The following is a 14,679-nucleotide window of genomic DNA, read 5'->3' as shown; positions in this document are numbered from 1 at the left end:
AACGTATTCTTACACACTTACAGCATTATCCTCTTTACATGATCAAATATATATTTTGAGAGCCAAGCAAGCCACATCTCTCTGCCACTTCGAAAACAATCTCACCAAAACCTCTGCAGATGTATGTGGGGACGACTTGGACCACTTTATAAAGTGTAATTATCTACAAAATCAATGAGTATGAAGTTATTCCTTTAGTTGCAATCTACATAACGCTGCTGTTCTACTACATTACTATGCTTATGATAACCTAATCTCAGTAGGATTCAACAATTCTTCTAAAATCTATATTTGCAATTAACCTCATTCCTTAAATCTCAGGAAATCCAGTGATTTAAATGTATAGTGAAAAAACTGGAGGATAACCGATTCGAGTTTAAAGGACAAAGCGTTACATCAGATGAAGCCATCCTCAGCAAGGCTGCGAATTAAGGATCCACACATCATATGTTGTCACATATCCCACACGTTATGGTTTTAAAGACACGGATGTTTGTAATGTGACGGTCTTAAGGTGAGTCAGTTCAGTGCTTACACCCAGTTCATGTAAACATACCTGAACTCTATCTGTGATTTATACCTTTCTTGCAAAAGATGTCTGATGATGCCATTTTTCTTACATACTCAGTTTTGCATCATATTGTCATTAGGTGACTCTAGTAGCAGACCCGATATCTAAAACTACGTGTGTCTTCAGTGGCCATCCTGTCTTACATAGGCAAGACAGGTGGTCACCCTGGCAGTGTCTTCTTCCTAAGCTACTCTAGGCCTCTCCCTATCGCCTCATTTGAATTGAAAGATCTGGAACAATCGTAGACCTGAACAAGGTACGAATCTAATTGACAATGACGCAGTGGGGTAGCAACACCAGAGGTATACAAAGTTGGATCAGAAATAAAACAAATATGTCCTTGTGTTACACGTATGGCGTATCTCTGAGGTAACCACAGTCATTCAAGTAACATAGCAAGGAATTTATCATCTGCTCTGTATACAGGGAAACTGTGAAGAGCAATAATCGTGTAACATTCGTCTGTAAGTGAAGGGATAAACCTGAAGGAATAGAGACTATAAAACTATTCACGTACATCACAGAGTACTTACCTTGAATAATGTAAAGGAAACCATGAACTTACCTCTCCTCGAGGATAGTTAACATGTTGAGGAGTAACATCAGCGAAGCAGTTCAAGAAGAACATCACAACGGTCAGCGGGAAGTAAATCATGTACGTCACAAAACTGATAAGGTCAGCATCTTCAGACTGAAAGAAAAAAAAGTGTTCTGATGTGAGATAGTTTAATAAGCTGTCATCTTCTGGCTGAACAAGCAGACTGGTTAACCAAAGAAATGCCTCTTTACTGCAAATCATCCCACTTTAGCTACTGCCAGTCTAACATGGCAAGGTGAGCGTTAGGTAATGACGTGTAGCTCAACAAAGCTTGGAGAACAGTGTTCTATACATGGATATATAACATTTATGGTCAGATCCATAGTCGGTACTTAAAGTCAGGTGAACACGTGACACTATGGTCAGATCCATAGTCGGTACTTAAAGTCAGGTGAACACGTGACACAGTTGGTGATACTAAAGTTGTAGGAATGGACTCATGGAGACTAGATACTCACAACTCTATAGACACCACAGAAGTACCTCTATTTTTCTTTCAATCAAGTTTCTGCTTAATATCATCATACGGCCTCCGGCTGCTGTTTCACCTAAATGATTCAAATAAATGTTTTCTGTTTACATTGTTAAAATGATTCAGTAACATACGTGTTGCCATTAAGGCTCCCCTTTTTTCTGTCTTCCAGAGAAAGCATATTTACACTCTGTTACCTCTCCCATCAGCTCAGTCATCTTATACCGGTTCCATGAACGTGACCCAACTTTGGACCCTTACTAATGGCTGTTTTTGCTTCTTTAAGTATGATGAACATCCTTGATATACATTCTAATTCAGGTCTAACACAAGTTATAAGTAGCTGATTAATCATTCATGTAACTAAATGTAATATCAGCATCAATCAATTGTACAACACCAGCACCCCGTTAATGGAGGCACTGCAACTTCAAAGCTTGCGCTCCAGTCGGGAGCAGGGAACTGATAGACTCCTTTCTGAGAGAGAGGTTCCTCTACGAGACTGTGCTCATCTTTTCGTCTGGTGACAACGCTACAATCTTGCCGAAAGCGACTTTTTACTCGTGACATAACAAAATACAGGGAGAGTCCAGTAACACCTACAACTCTGTTACCCACAAGGAGCGTCTGCCTCCCTAAGTTCTGCTGACAAGGTGTTCTGGTGTGTGTGTGTGTGTGTGTGTGTGATTCTAGTGTAGCAGGCTAACAAGTCTACCTCCGGAAACTGGTCGTCCCTCCCCTATTGTCAAGGTGCGTGTCAGAGGCTGGGGACCCTGGCTGTAGAGTTGTCACAAAGCTGCGCGGAGCCTTGGACAAGGGCAGCGTGCCGGTAATCGCTCCCGACCAGAAGAGGAAACCCATGAGAAAGCGTGGAATGTGAGGGAAATGAGTGATGAATCTAGAAGAATGGATGAATTTGTGAGACGAGGCAGAGAGGTAGTGAGACATTTGAACGGAATGTAATGACGCGTGTGACGTCATGCGTGGAATGTGATACATATGATGCGAGGTAAGGTAGGGGGGGGGGGGTTTAGTTCGCAAAGGATCAATGACTGCACAAGTGCCTCAGGCCAAGTGTGTTAACTGCGAATTTTATTTGCGATAGGTTACGGGAACCTGATATTGAGAATGGGAAACAAGTAATCATGCAGAGTGTGAGCAGCATGCAAGAAGGAGCACGTCTCACCTGTGATGTACGAATGCAAAAACCATGACAGGTTAGGAATAACAGCACCAGAGGTGGACAACTTACGTAGTGTAGTCAGAATAACGTGAAGATATGGAGTTATGAAGATGTGGTTTGAAGTAATCATGAAAAACGAACATGGATTAAAGTCGTTTAGGATGAAATGACTATGTAGAATGTGTAGCAAAGAAGATATACAGTAGTGCAGTAGATGGTACCCGGAGGAGAGGTAGGTATCGGAGGAGACTGAGAAATGTAGTGAGAGACCTAGAGCTAAGGAGAGTTCCCGTGAAGGTGGGGATGGCAGGATGCATTGGGAAAGTATTGTGTACTGAGGTGGCATGGATGAAGTCGTTGGTCTCACTGGACCAATCAACTCAGTGTGTAAAGTGAATGCGGAAGAATTTAGATAAGTACCGAAGTCAGTGTTTCACTTAACCCGCTGAGCATCGGCTAAATATGTGGAGGAGTGATGATCAGAGGCTGTATGTACCTGACCTACACCACCACGAGTGTCGAGCGTGGAGATGATGAGATATATAGATCATCGTGCAACAAACCTAAACTTAACTTTGACTATAGAGAAACATAAGTAATACTACCCGCACTGTCAATAACATAAATACATGAACTCACAAATATATACCATCGTCTCCAAATGTGGCGATACTCACCTGGTCATACATATTAATGCGGGTGCGAAATTCTGGGATGGCACACACCATCAACAAAAACCAGAAGATGAATAAGTAACCCGAACTCTGGATCCCTCGCTTCTTCTCCAGCATCACAAAGATAAGCTGAAGTAACTATAAAAGAAAGAAAAGATGATAATAAAATATTCATACGATTAGATGAAGTTAAGCGTAGAGGCTGGTAAAGACGTTGGATTTTCAGATAGGTATAAGAGAAAGACTTCTCTGATGGATAGAAATATCAACAGTAAAAGGATTAATCTGCTACTCATGAGCCCAGTTTATCTATTCGTGTGTCAGCTGGCAGCTTTGGACGTTCAATTTCTGTTGTAGCTTTATTTCCCAAACTGGTACAGCCTGTGAATTTTGATATCTTACAGCGCAGCCCATTATCAATGCTTTTAATATGTATGAGAAAGAGAACTGGTCCCAGCAATGATCCCTGTGGCACTGCACTTGATACGTGTGTGGACATGATGATGGGGGAGTGTGGAAATATATGAAAATAGTGAGAGAAGAGATTAGGATACAAACCATTAAAGACGTAAAAGCTGACATACTTACCAATGACACAAAAATGATTGATGGCACCATGTAGTCCACCCCAGGAACAAACCCATCAACGCTGTCTCTCCTGACAGCATAAAAAAAATTGATGCACTGTAGAATCAACAGGAGGACCGACCCCACCTGAAATTTGCATTTGTATTTCAATATAAAATTGTTACAAAAAGTTATTCCTCAAGAAAATAGTATGTCCAACAAAGTGGATATAGTGGCTGGTCTGCTTTACATACCATTCAGTAGATGTGCTTTACGCAGTGGTTGGTCTGCTCTATAATGAATTTGCTCTCATTTAACTCAATACTGTGATTTTCTGTTCAATCCAGTCCCTTGATCCCAGTTCCTCTTCTTGAAAAATCTTACAATACCTTCCCCAACGCTGTTGACTTCTCATTTCTATAAATGTATTTCTGTTCCACGTGTTAGGGACAGCCTTAACCAAAGGACTCTCCACTCCAAGGTACCGTTATAATCGGCCCTGCTAATCAATAAGATGCATATAATGCTATGTTATTGTGAAGCACATTAACGAAACTAAGTCAAATCCTCTCTCCATACCCCCAAACTGATTCCTGTTGTTGATTTCCTTGCTATTCATGTAATAAGCCATCACTTCTCTTTATTCTGATTCTTTTTCATGTTTCTATCATCCATGGTAAATGTGCTACGAAATCTATTGGAATTTGATCCCTTTTGCCTTTTGTCATTTCAACCATATATAAACATCATCTATCGATATAAGAAACATAGCTCCGAGGCTTAGATTTTTCACGGTTTTGTATAATTTTTTTTACTTTTACGTACACACAAGCAGGGGTCCATCCATCATTAAGTCATAATATATCGGTATTGGATCATTTATATGTTCATTTTGTATCACACTGTAAAAATGACTGTTGTACCATGCATATGCTATTACATCATAATCTACCAATCTATTCGTTATGACTGACAACATTCTCATTTACATTGGGTGGATCTAGTGCAAACATACGTATATAAACACATTCTCCTTTTGTTTTCCGCTAGTACTGGAGAGGAGGGGAGGGAGGGTAGGGGTGATATAATAATAATGATGATGATAATAGTAATGAAAATAATAATAATAATAATAATATTTCATATCCAAATGCGTCTGAAGTGGTCAGAGTCGGGTCTCTACCTGTGATGTAGATGACTTATGGTGAGGCTCAGTATATTCTGTTGTGGTTCTGAGAGTTTTGCTTTGTGTTTGGAGTTTCTGTGAACTGGTCCCGGATACTGTTGGGAACAATGACGGGGAGATATGGTGTGTAGATGTTTGTGGAAATTGTTAGTGTTTGAGCCTGTGCGTTCTGATATATATATATATATATATATATATATATATATATATATATATATATATATATATATATATATATATATATATATATATATATATAGATTTTGTAAACAGAGAAGAGGTAGTAAAAGCTTTGCGGAAGATGAAAGCCGGCAAGGCAGCAGGTTTGGATGGTATTGCAGTGGAATTTATTAAAAAAGGGGGTGACTGTATTGTTGACTGGTTGGTAAGGTTATTTAATGTATGTATGACTCATGGTGAGGTGCCTGAGGATTGGCGGAATGCGTGCATAGTGCCATTGTACAAAGGCAAAGGGGATAAGAGTGAGTGCTCAAATTACAGAGGTATAAGTTTGTTGAGTATTCCTGGTAAATTATATGGGAGGGTATTGATTGAGAGGGTGAAGGCATGTACAGAGCATCAGATTGGGGAAGAGCAGTGTGGTTTCAGAAGTGGTAGAGGATGTGTGGATCAGGTGTTTGCTTTGAAGAATGTATGTGAGAAATACTTAGAAAAGCAAATGGATTTGTATGTAGCATTTATGGATCTGGAGAAGGCATATGATAGAGTTGATAGAGATGCTCTGTGGAAGGTATTAAGAATATATGGTGTGGGAGGAAAGTTGTTAGAAGCAGTGAAAAGTTTTTATCGAGGATGTAAGGCATGTGTACGTGCAGGAAGAGAGGAAAGTGATTGGTTCTCAGTGAATGTAGGTTTGCGGCAGGGGTGTGTGATGTCTCCATGGTTGTTTAATTTGTTTATGGATGGGGTTGTTAGGGAGGTGAATGCAAGAGTTTTGGAAAGAGGGGCAAGTATGAAGTCTGTTGGGGATGAGAGAGCTTGGGAAGTGAGTCAGTTGTTGTTCGCTGATGATACAGCGCTGGTGGCTGAGTCATGTGAGAAACTGCAGAAGCTGGTGACTGAGTTTGGTAAAGTGTGTGAAAGAAGAAAGTTAAGAGTAAATGTGAATAAGAGCAAGGTTATTAGGTACAGTAGGGTTGAGGGTCAAGTCAATTGGGAGGTGAGTTTGAATGGAGAAAAACTGGAGGAAGTGAAGTGTTTTAGATATCTGGGAGTGGATCTGGCAGCGGATGGAACCATGGAAGCGGAAGTGGATCATAGGGTGGGGGAGGGGGCGAAAATTCTGGGAGCCTTGAAGAATGTGTGGAAGTCGAGAACATTATCTCGGAAAGCAAAAATGGGTATGTTTGAGGGAATAGTGGTTCCAACAATGTTGTATGGTTGCGAGGCGTGGGCTATGGATAGAGTTGTGCGCAGGAGGATGGATGTGCTGGAAATGAGATGTTTGAGGACAATGTGTGGTGTGAGGTGGTTTGATCGAGTAAGTAGCGTAAGGGTAAGAGAGATGTGTGGAAATAAAAAGAGCGTGGTTGAGAGAGCAGAAGAGGGTGTTTTGAAATGGTTTGGGCACATGGAGAGGATGAGTGAGGAAAGATTGACCAAGAGGATATATGTGTCGGAGGTGGAGGGAACGAGGAGAAGAGGGAGACCAAATTGGAGGTGGAAAGATGGAGTGAAAAAGATTTTGTGTGATCGGGGCCTGAACATGCAGGAGGGTGAAAGGAGGGCAAGGAATAGAGTGAATTGGAGCGATGTGGTATACCGGGGTTGACGTGCTGTCAGTGGATTGAATCAAGGCATGTGAAGCGTCTGGGGTAAACCATGGAGAGCTGTGTAGGTATGTATATTTGCGTGTGTGGACGTATGTATATACATGTGTATGGGGGTGGGTTGGGCCATTTCCTCCGTCTGTTTCCTTGCGCTACCTCGCAAACGCGGGAGACAGCGACAAAGCAAAAAAAAAAAAAAAAAGTATATATTTATATATATATATATATATATATATATATATATATATATATATATATATATATACATATACATTATCCCTGGGGATAGGGGAGAAAGAATACTTCCCACGTATTCCCTGCATGTCGTAGAAGGCGACTAAAAGGGGAGGGAGCGGGGGTCTGGAAATCCTCCCCTCTTGTTTTTTTGTTTTTTTTAATTTTCCAAAAGAAGGAACAGAGAAGGGGGCCAGGTGAGGATATTCCCTCAGAGGCCCAATCCGATGTTCTTAACGCTACCTTGCTAACGCGGGAAATGGCGAATAGTTTGAAAGAAAAAAGAAAAAGATATATATATATATATATATATATATATATATATATATATATATATATATATATATATATATATATATATATATATATATATATGCAGTCTGTTGTGGATGAGAGAGCTTGGGAAGTGAGTCAGTTGTTGTTCGCTGATGATACAGCACTGGTGGCTGATTCATGTGAGTAACTGCAGAAGCTCGTGACTGAGTTTGGTAAAGTGTGTGAAAGAAGAAAGTTGAGAGTAAATGTTAATAAGAGCAAGGTTATTAGGTACAGTAGGGTTGAGGGTCAAGTCAATTGGGAGGTAAGTTTGAATGGAGAAAAACTGGAGGAAGTGAAGTGTTTTAGATATCTGGGAGTGGATCTAGCAGCGGATGGAACCATGGAAGCGGAAGTGAATCATAGGGTGGGGGAGGGGGCGGGAATTCTGGGAGCCTTGAAGAATGTGTGGAAGTCGAGAACATTATCTCGGAAAGCAAAAATGGATATGTTTGAATGAATAGTGGTTCCAACATTGTTGTATGGTTGCGAGGCGTGGGCTATGGATAGAGTTGTGCGCAAGAGGGTGGATGTGCTGGAAATGAGATGTTTGAGGACAATATGTGGTGTGAGGTGGTCTGATCGAGTAAGTAATAATAGGGTAAGAGAGATATGTGGTAATAAAAAGAGTGTGGTTGAGAGAGCAGAAGAGGATGTTTTGAAATGGTTTGGTCACATGGAGAGAATGAGCGAGGAAAGATTGTCCAAGAGGATATATGTGTCAGAGGTGGAGGGAACGAAAAGAAGTGGAAGACTAAATTGGAGGTGGAAAGATGGAGTGAAAAAGATTTTGAGTGATCGGGGCCTGAACATGCAGGAGGGTGAAAGAAGGGCAAGGAATAGAGTGAATTGGAACGATGTGGTATACCGGGGTCGACGTGCTGTCAGTGGATTGAATCAGGGCATGTGAAGCGTCTGGGGTAAACCATGGAAAGTTGTGTGGGGACTGGATGTGGAAAGGGAGCTGTGGTTTCAGGCATTATTGCATGACAGCTAGAGACTGAGTGTGAACGAATGGGGCCTTTGTTGTCTTTTCCTAGTGCTACCTCGCACACATGAGGGGGGAGGGGGATGGTATTCCATGTGTGTCGAGGTGGCGGTGGGAATGAATAAAGGCAGACAGTGTGAATTGTGTGTATGGGTATATATGTATGTGTCTGTGTGTGTATATATATGTGTACATTGAGATGTATAGGTATGTATATTTGCGTGTGTGGACGTGTATGTATATACATTGTGTATGGGGGTGGGTTGGGCCATTTCTTTCGTCTGTTTCCTTGCGCTACCTCACAAACGCGGGAGACAGCGACAAAGCAAATATATATATATATATATATATATATATATATATATATATATATATATATATATATATATATATATATATATATATATATAATAATGATAATAATAATAATAATAATAATAATGATAATAATAATAATAATAATAATAATAATAATAATAATAATAATAATAATAATAATAATAACTAGAGGGGCTTTAGGTATAAACAAAAAAATGTATAAAACAAGAAATGCCTAGATGCTGTTGAGGAAGCAATTATGGCTATTGATACTTCAGATGAAGGTGCTGTGATGTAGAACCGAATCTAAAGGACGTATTCTATAAAGAAAGCGTTGGTGTAGGTAATCTCACCTGACAAATCAAAGCTCAAAGTGAAAAGACCAGAGGCATTATTTATATAAATTAGCAATAAACAGTTTATTGTAACCCACGACATTTACGTCAAAGCATTCCCTTGTACACACCTTCATAACATTAAACGCACTTCATCTTAACCTCTGATTGTCAACAACACAATACATGACATCTTACTAAAACCGTAATTCAGTACTAGGAACATATGCATATATAAACCTATGAATTACTAGAAATGACAGAAAACACTACACTCGAGATCTAAAGGGCATGAGGTAAAGGAAAACAACATTATTGGACTAACCAGCTTGGAAACGTTGACCCAACTCCATGGCACCAGTCTGTCCACACTCTGCAGGAGGTAGCTGATCTCTAATGGGCAAAACAACCACAGAAAGCCACACGGTACCCACACCAACACAGTCTGCTCGAAACATAGTGTGAAGTCTGGATTCGTTGTATTCCATGTAATTTCGTCATCCTGAAGTAGGATTGTAGGAGGACAATAGTCACTTTTGTATCAAATAGTACGATAGAATACATTAATATTTGCATCCTTACGTAAATCACGTGAAGATGATACAGACGTGTTTACATGTTAAGTGGAGTATAGGATAAGAGGAAAATGTTCCTATCTTCAAGTACAATACTTGATGGTAAAAGTAATAAAGCAGAACCTTTCCATAACACAGTAATTAGCTGTACAATGGCAGTCAAACAAAAACTGCCATAATGGGGAAAAACAAGAAAATTTCAGTAAACTTTACGTCAGACTACAGCTGAACATTACATCAATAAAATGACACCAAGATAAAACTCAAGTATCGTAAAATAAGTTCCATGAAGATACTTAAAATGTCACTATGCAAAGAAACATCGTCATAAGGATCTTCTTACATATCATCTATGCATTATATCTTATATCACAACTTTTGTTGATTAAGCTGAACTGAGACCTTGATTCCGTCACAAGCAGCTAGTCAAGCAGTTAAACCATGGAAGAGATGGAAAGGTGACAGCGAAAAAAAAAAAAAGCTTTCGTATGAAGTAATATGACACTAATGACGAAGGATTTTCAAAAATGCCTATTGGTCTGGCCTCACATCAGTAGCCCTACTTTTGTGACGCCATATATCGACTGCTACCAACCTGTCATTTTCCATAATCAGTATTGCACAGATTTCAAATAAGTATTAGAAAAGATTGTCTCATTCACGCTTACCAATCCTACCAAGATAAGTCGTACGGATCATTCCAATTCATCAGGCCCAGACGGGTAGTCTTTTCCCTTCTTATTTTACCATTGGACAGTGAGTGATTTATTTCGGGGCGAGGTGGATGGTGTGGCGAGGATGATTCAGATAAGAATAACAGATGAAGAATTTCTGCGTGTGCAGTAGTCATTATGTCTGAAGGCGGGGGTGTGAGGAGAAGGCACGACGAGTCTTACGAACCGTTAACCTGTAATACGTACAACTGGAAAGTCTTTATATTAATGTGGACGTTCAACATTCCTGACTGACTGGAGCACACCAAAGAAAAGTTGCGTGAGTGTGAACTGAGAGGTTGTTTGTGCTTCATTTACCCTATGCAGAAGGAAATGGAATCAAGAAAAACAAATTGACAATATCAATAATAACTTATTTTTATGACTAAATCGTCCATTACAAGAGCACAGTAAGAACGATTATTAGAGAACTTTTACTGTAACTTAATTTTTCTTGAAACATTTTTAAGCTAAGGAAAAGCTATACGTTTAGCTATGTGGCTAAAACAGCTGAATGTTTCTAAAAATAGGAGACTCCTTGTTAACCTCATGAGTTAATCTAATTACGCAAGAAACATGTTAGATAAAAGTTCCCAAACTGCTTTCTGAATCCCATTATGTATGTTTGCGTATTTTCTACTTTCCCCTGACAAACAGGACAGTCTCTGAAATTAAAGTGTCTCTTATATGCCAGCAACTTTTGTGACAATGAGAAAATATTACGTTGAATTAATAATATCAAATAATTTCCCAAAATCAAGGCTTATTAACACGGCATGTTGTTGAGAGTTTCAGAATCAATTTCATGGGAGCATAAGATATGGCAAGCCTATGTATGACCACTGCCGCTTGATGCAGAGTCAATATCTGATGAATGTTTACATATACAGCACTTCCTTCTCTCTGGGGAAGGTGCGTGACTACGCATAAAACTTTCCAGGCTGCCCCGTTGAAATACATCTCCTATGCATGCCTAATCCTTCCCAGGTTTCGGACTTATCTCCTCACTTTCCATTCCCAGCAAGGTGACAGTGCTCCTTGCACTGTTTCTATGTAGTTCATTCCTATAAGTTTTCTTCGCCATTCATCCTCTCCACGTGTCCAAACGACTTCAAGGTATTTTTCCTCACCCACTCTTGACACCACATCCCAGCATCATTTCTCTTATCTGTACATTTTAGTGGCTTTTCCCATATCTGAGTTTTTTTTTGTCTTGTTTCATATATGGACATTATTTTCAATATCGAAATTTTCCTTCCCTCTCCCTCCATCCCTATACACATTTCCCCTCATGTCCATCACTTCGTGTCATCAGCTGTATACAGTAAACCTTCCACCGACCCATCGATTTAACAAGTGATCTGATTCAGACAAGTCGTTCCCAACGTCTCCTACTCTTTTTCTTCAACTTTTCCATTCTCCCTGTAACTCTACTGAAATGGTCTCCACACTCCGCAAACTTTTCTCACGTTTCTTTCAAAGTCTTCGTCTCTTTTTTCTTCCTTCTTTTATTATCTTAAATCAATATTTTCCAACATTTTCAGGAGGGAAACCTCATAAGACTCGTTGTCGGTGTCTAAATGACAGACACGCCAGTGAACTTCGTGATGGATAGGTCTGATTCGTGGATGAGGACGTTTATGTGGTTGTGAGCAGCAGCTATGAGAAACGTCAGCGTCATCTTGGGGCAGACTTGACAACGTTACACGAGGACACAGATACCTATCTGATTCTACACTGTTTCCGTGCTGCTATCACGGCGCCATACCCAGATACTGTCGTTTGCTCTGCTGATACCGATGTATTCTTACCCTTGTTTGCCGACTGGAATCAGGTAGCCAAGAATGAGGATCTCGAAAAGGGTCGTAGAGAACAAAAGTAGAATTATGAAAATCAAAGTTCTCATTAGAATGCACAGTAGAGCTCTATGGATCTTTATATAGATTCCACGCCTTTACCGAGAGTTATCCCACCAGAGTCTAATTCCGTATAGGGCATATCATGCACATGAAGCTTCTACAGAGGAACCCAAAGCGCCTCTGTCTTAGCAAGGTCGGTGACTCTTAGGGTAGTTTCCAGCAGAAAAATGTCATATCTTGGATAAATCTGTTGGACGCCTCAACGGAACACGCACATATATATGGCAAGACTGAAATATGACTTAACAAAGCAAAAGTTTTGCCCAATTATGCACCAGACCTACCTAAGCCAGTCAGCCAGCAGCTGATGACTATCCAGCCTACAACTGGCGTGGCGTCCGACTTACCCGCCAACAATCAGTAGATATCTTATCAGAGGTCACAGATTCCGACAGTGAGGAAGATGACCATGTTTTTCAGAGCTTGATGGTGGAAATATAACCCAAGTAATGAAAGCGGATGATGAAAGCAGCTATGAAAGTGACTGATGATCATTACGATTGTACTTGTAAATGATGCAATATAAACAAGGTGATGTACACAAGTGTTGGTCGTCATATGTGATAGAAGTTCATTGGTGACGGAATAACATGTTAATAATAGTAACAGCTGTTATATTTATAAACATATGTAAGCAGTCCAATAATCGATACTGAAGATGCGGTCGGGGAAGACTGTAGTGGCTTTGTTAAGGCTATAGGTATCTAAGAATAGAGATTAATGACGTATAAGTATCTAAGAACAGAGATACCGATTCATAAAGTCACATGTTTATCATTCACTGCTGACCGCCGCAGTCTACTCGCAGTTAATCCAGCCATTCATCCTTCTCTCTCGGTGCTGGTCTATAAATGGATACCATGCTGAAACTGGGGTGTATATAACATCTTCCACTCAAATGTGATTACAATCTCTTAAGGTGAACGAATATTGCAGGAGTTCCTCCTGACATATATATATACATATATATGGGGATAGGGGAGCAAGAATACTTCCCACGTATTCCCTGCGTGTCGTAGAAGGCGAGTAAAAGGGGAGGGAGCGGGGGGCTGGAAATCCTCCCCTCTCATTTTTTTTTTTTTAATTTTCCAAAAGAAGGAACAGAGAATTGGGCCAGGTGAGGGTAGTCCCTCAAAGGCCCAGTCATCTGTTCTTAACGCTACCTCGCTAATGCGGGAAATGGCGAATAGTTTGAAAGAAAGAATATATATATATATATATATATATATATATATATATATATATATATATATATATATATATATATATATATATATATATGTTTTGGACAATCACATGTTTACCAAATGTCGTCCTAGCTTTGTCTCTTCGATGTATATCAACTGACTGTTATATTTCTCTCTTGTGTCTCCCCTGATGATGTGATTATTACACAAAAGTGCACTTGGGAACTTTTCGTGTTTTATTTTCCCCGTGGACTTATAGGAATATATATATATATATATATATATATATATATATATATATATATATATATATATATATATATATATATTCCCTGGGGATAGGGGAGAAAGAATACTTCCCACGTATTCCCTGCGTGTCGTAGAAGGCGACTAAAAGGGGAGGGAGCGGGGTGCTGGAAATCCTCCCCTCTCGTTTTTTTTTTTTTTAATTTTCCAAAAAAAGGAACAGAGAATTGGGCCAGGTGAGGGTATTCCCTCAAGGGCCCAGTCCTCTGTTCTTAATGCTACCTCGCTAATGCGGGAAATGGCGAATAGTTTGAAAGAAAGAATATATATATATATATATATATATATATATATATATATATATATATATATATATATATATATATATATATGTACACACAATGACAACTGTTGTTTCCAAAGACGAATCGACAAGCTGCTCCTCAAAGGGGAAGGGTTGTTTGTCAACCAGTGAGAATAAAACTATATTCTTCACAAAGACCCATTAATATCTGATTTCTTCTCATTCAGTGCGATTCTTGTGATGTTATCAAAAATCTTTAATGTTCATCAACATGCGAATATTCATAAAATTTATTGTATTAAAAGTACTGGAATCTATTTCGTTACATTTGGAGTAAGTTCAAGTTTTAAACGAGAAGGAATATATATCATTTTCTTCAAAGTTATCAACTGCTCAAAGACATTCAGGGCATTAGTGTAGCCACTATAATACTGGAACCAGATGTTATCTTGATCTGTCTTCTAAACTTCCTTTATTTATTACGGTAACTCAACTACGACAGAG

General features: G+C 39.5%; 1 protein-coding gene across 1 annotated transcript in view; it reads right to left on the bottom strand.

Annotated features, from left to right (window-relative positions):
• LOC139761807 (multidrug resistance-associated protein 1-like) overlaps window positions 1-14,679 on the bottom strand; it is a 47,160-nt gene that overhangs the window by 31,578 nt on the left and 903 nt on the right. Inside the window, exons 2-5 of the mRNA XM_071686293.1 lie at window positions 9,557-9,733; window positions 4,087-4,212; window positions 3,502-3,636; window positions 1,137-1,262 (exon numbers count right to left, since the gene is read on the bottom strand). Coding sequence (XP_071542394.1) covers window positions 1,137-1,262; window positions 3,502-3,636; window positions 4,087-4,212; window positions 9,557-9,733 — 564 coding nt within the window. The remainder of the gene's footprint in view (window positions 1-1,136; window positions 1,263-3,501; window positions 3,637-4,086; window positions 4,213-9,556; window positions 9,734-14,679) is intronic.

This window comes from Panulirus ornatus, chromosome 42, assembly GCF_036320965.1.
Source record: "Panulirus ornatus isolate Po-2019 chromosome 42, ASM3632096v1, whole genome shotgun sequence".
In the NCBI taxonomy this organism is placed as follows: Eukaryota; Metazoa; Arthropoda; class Malacostraca; order Decapoda; family Palinuridae; genus Panulirus; species Panulirus ornatus.
The sequence above is the reverse complement of the archived record's forward strand: the minus strand, read 5'-3'. Positions and strand labels throughout refer to the sequence as shown.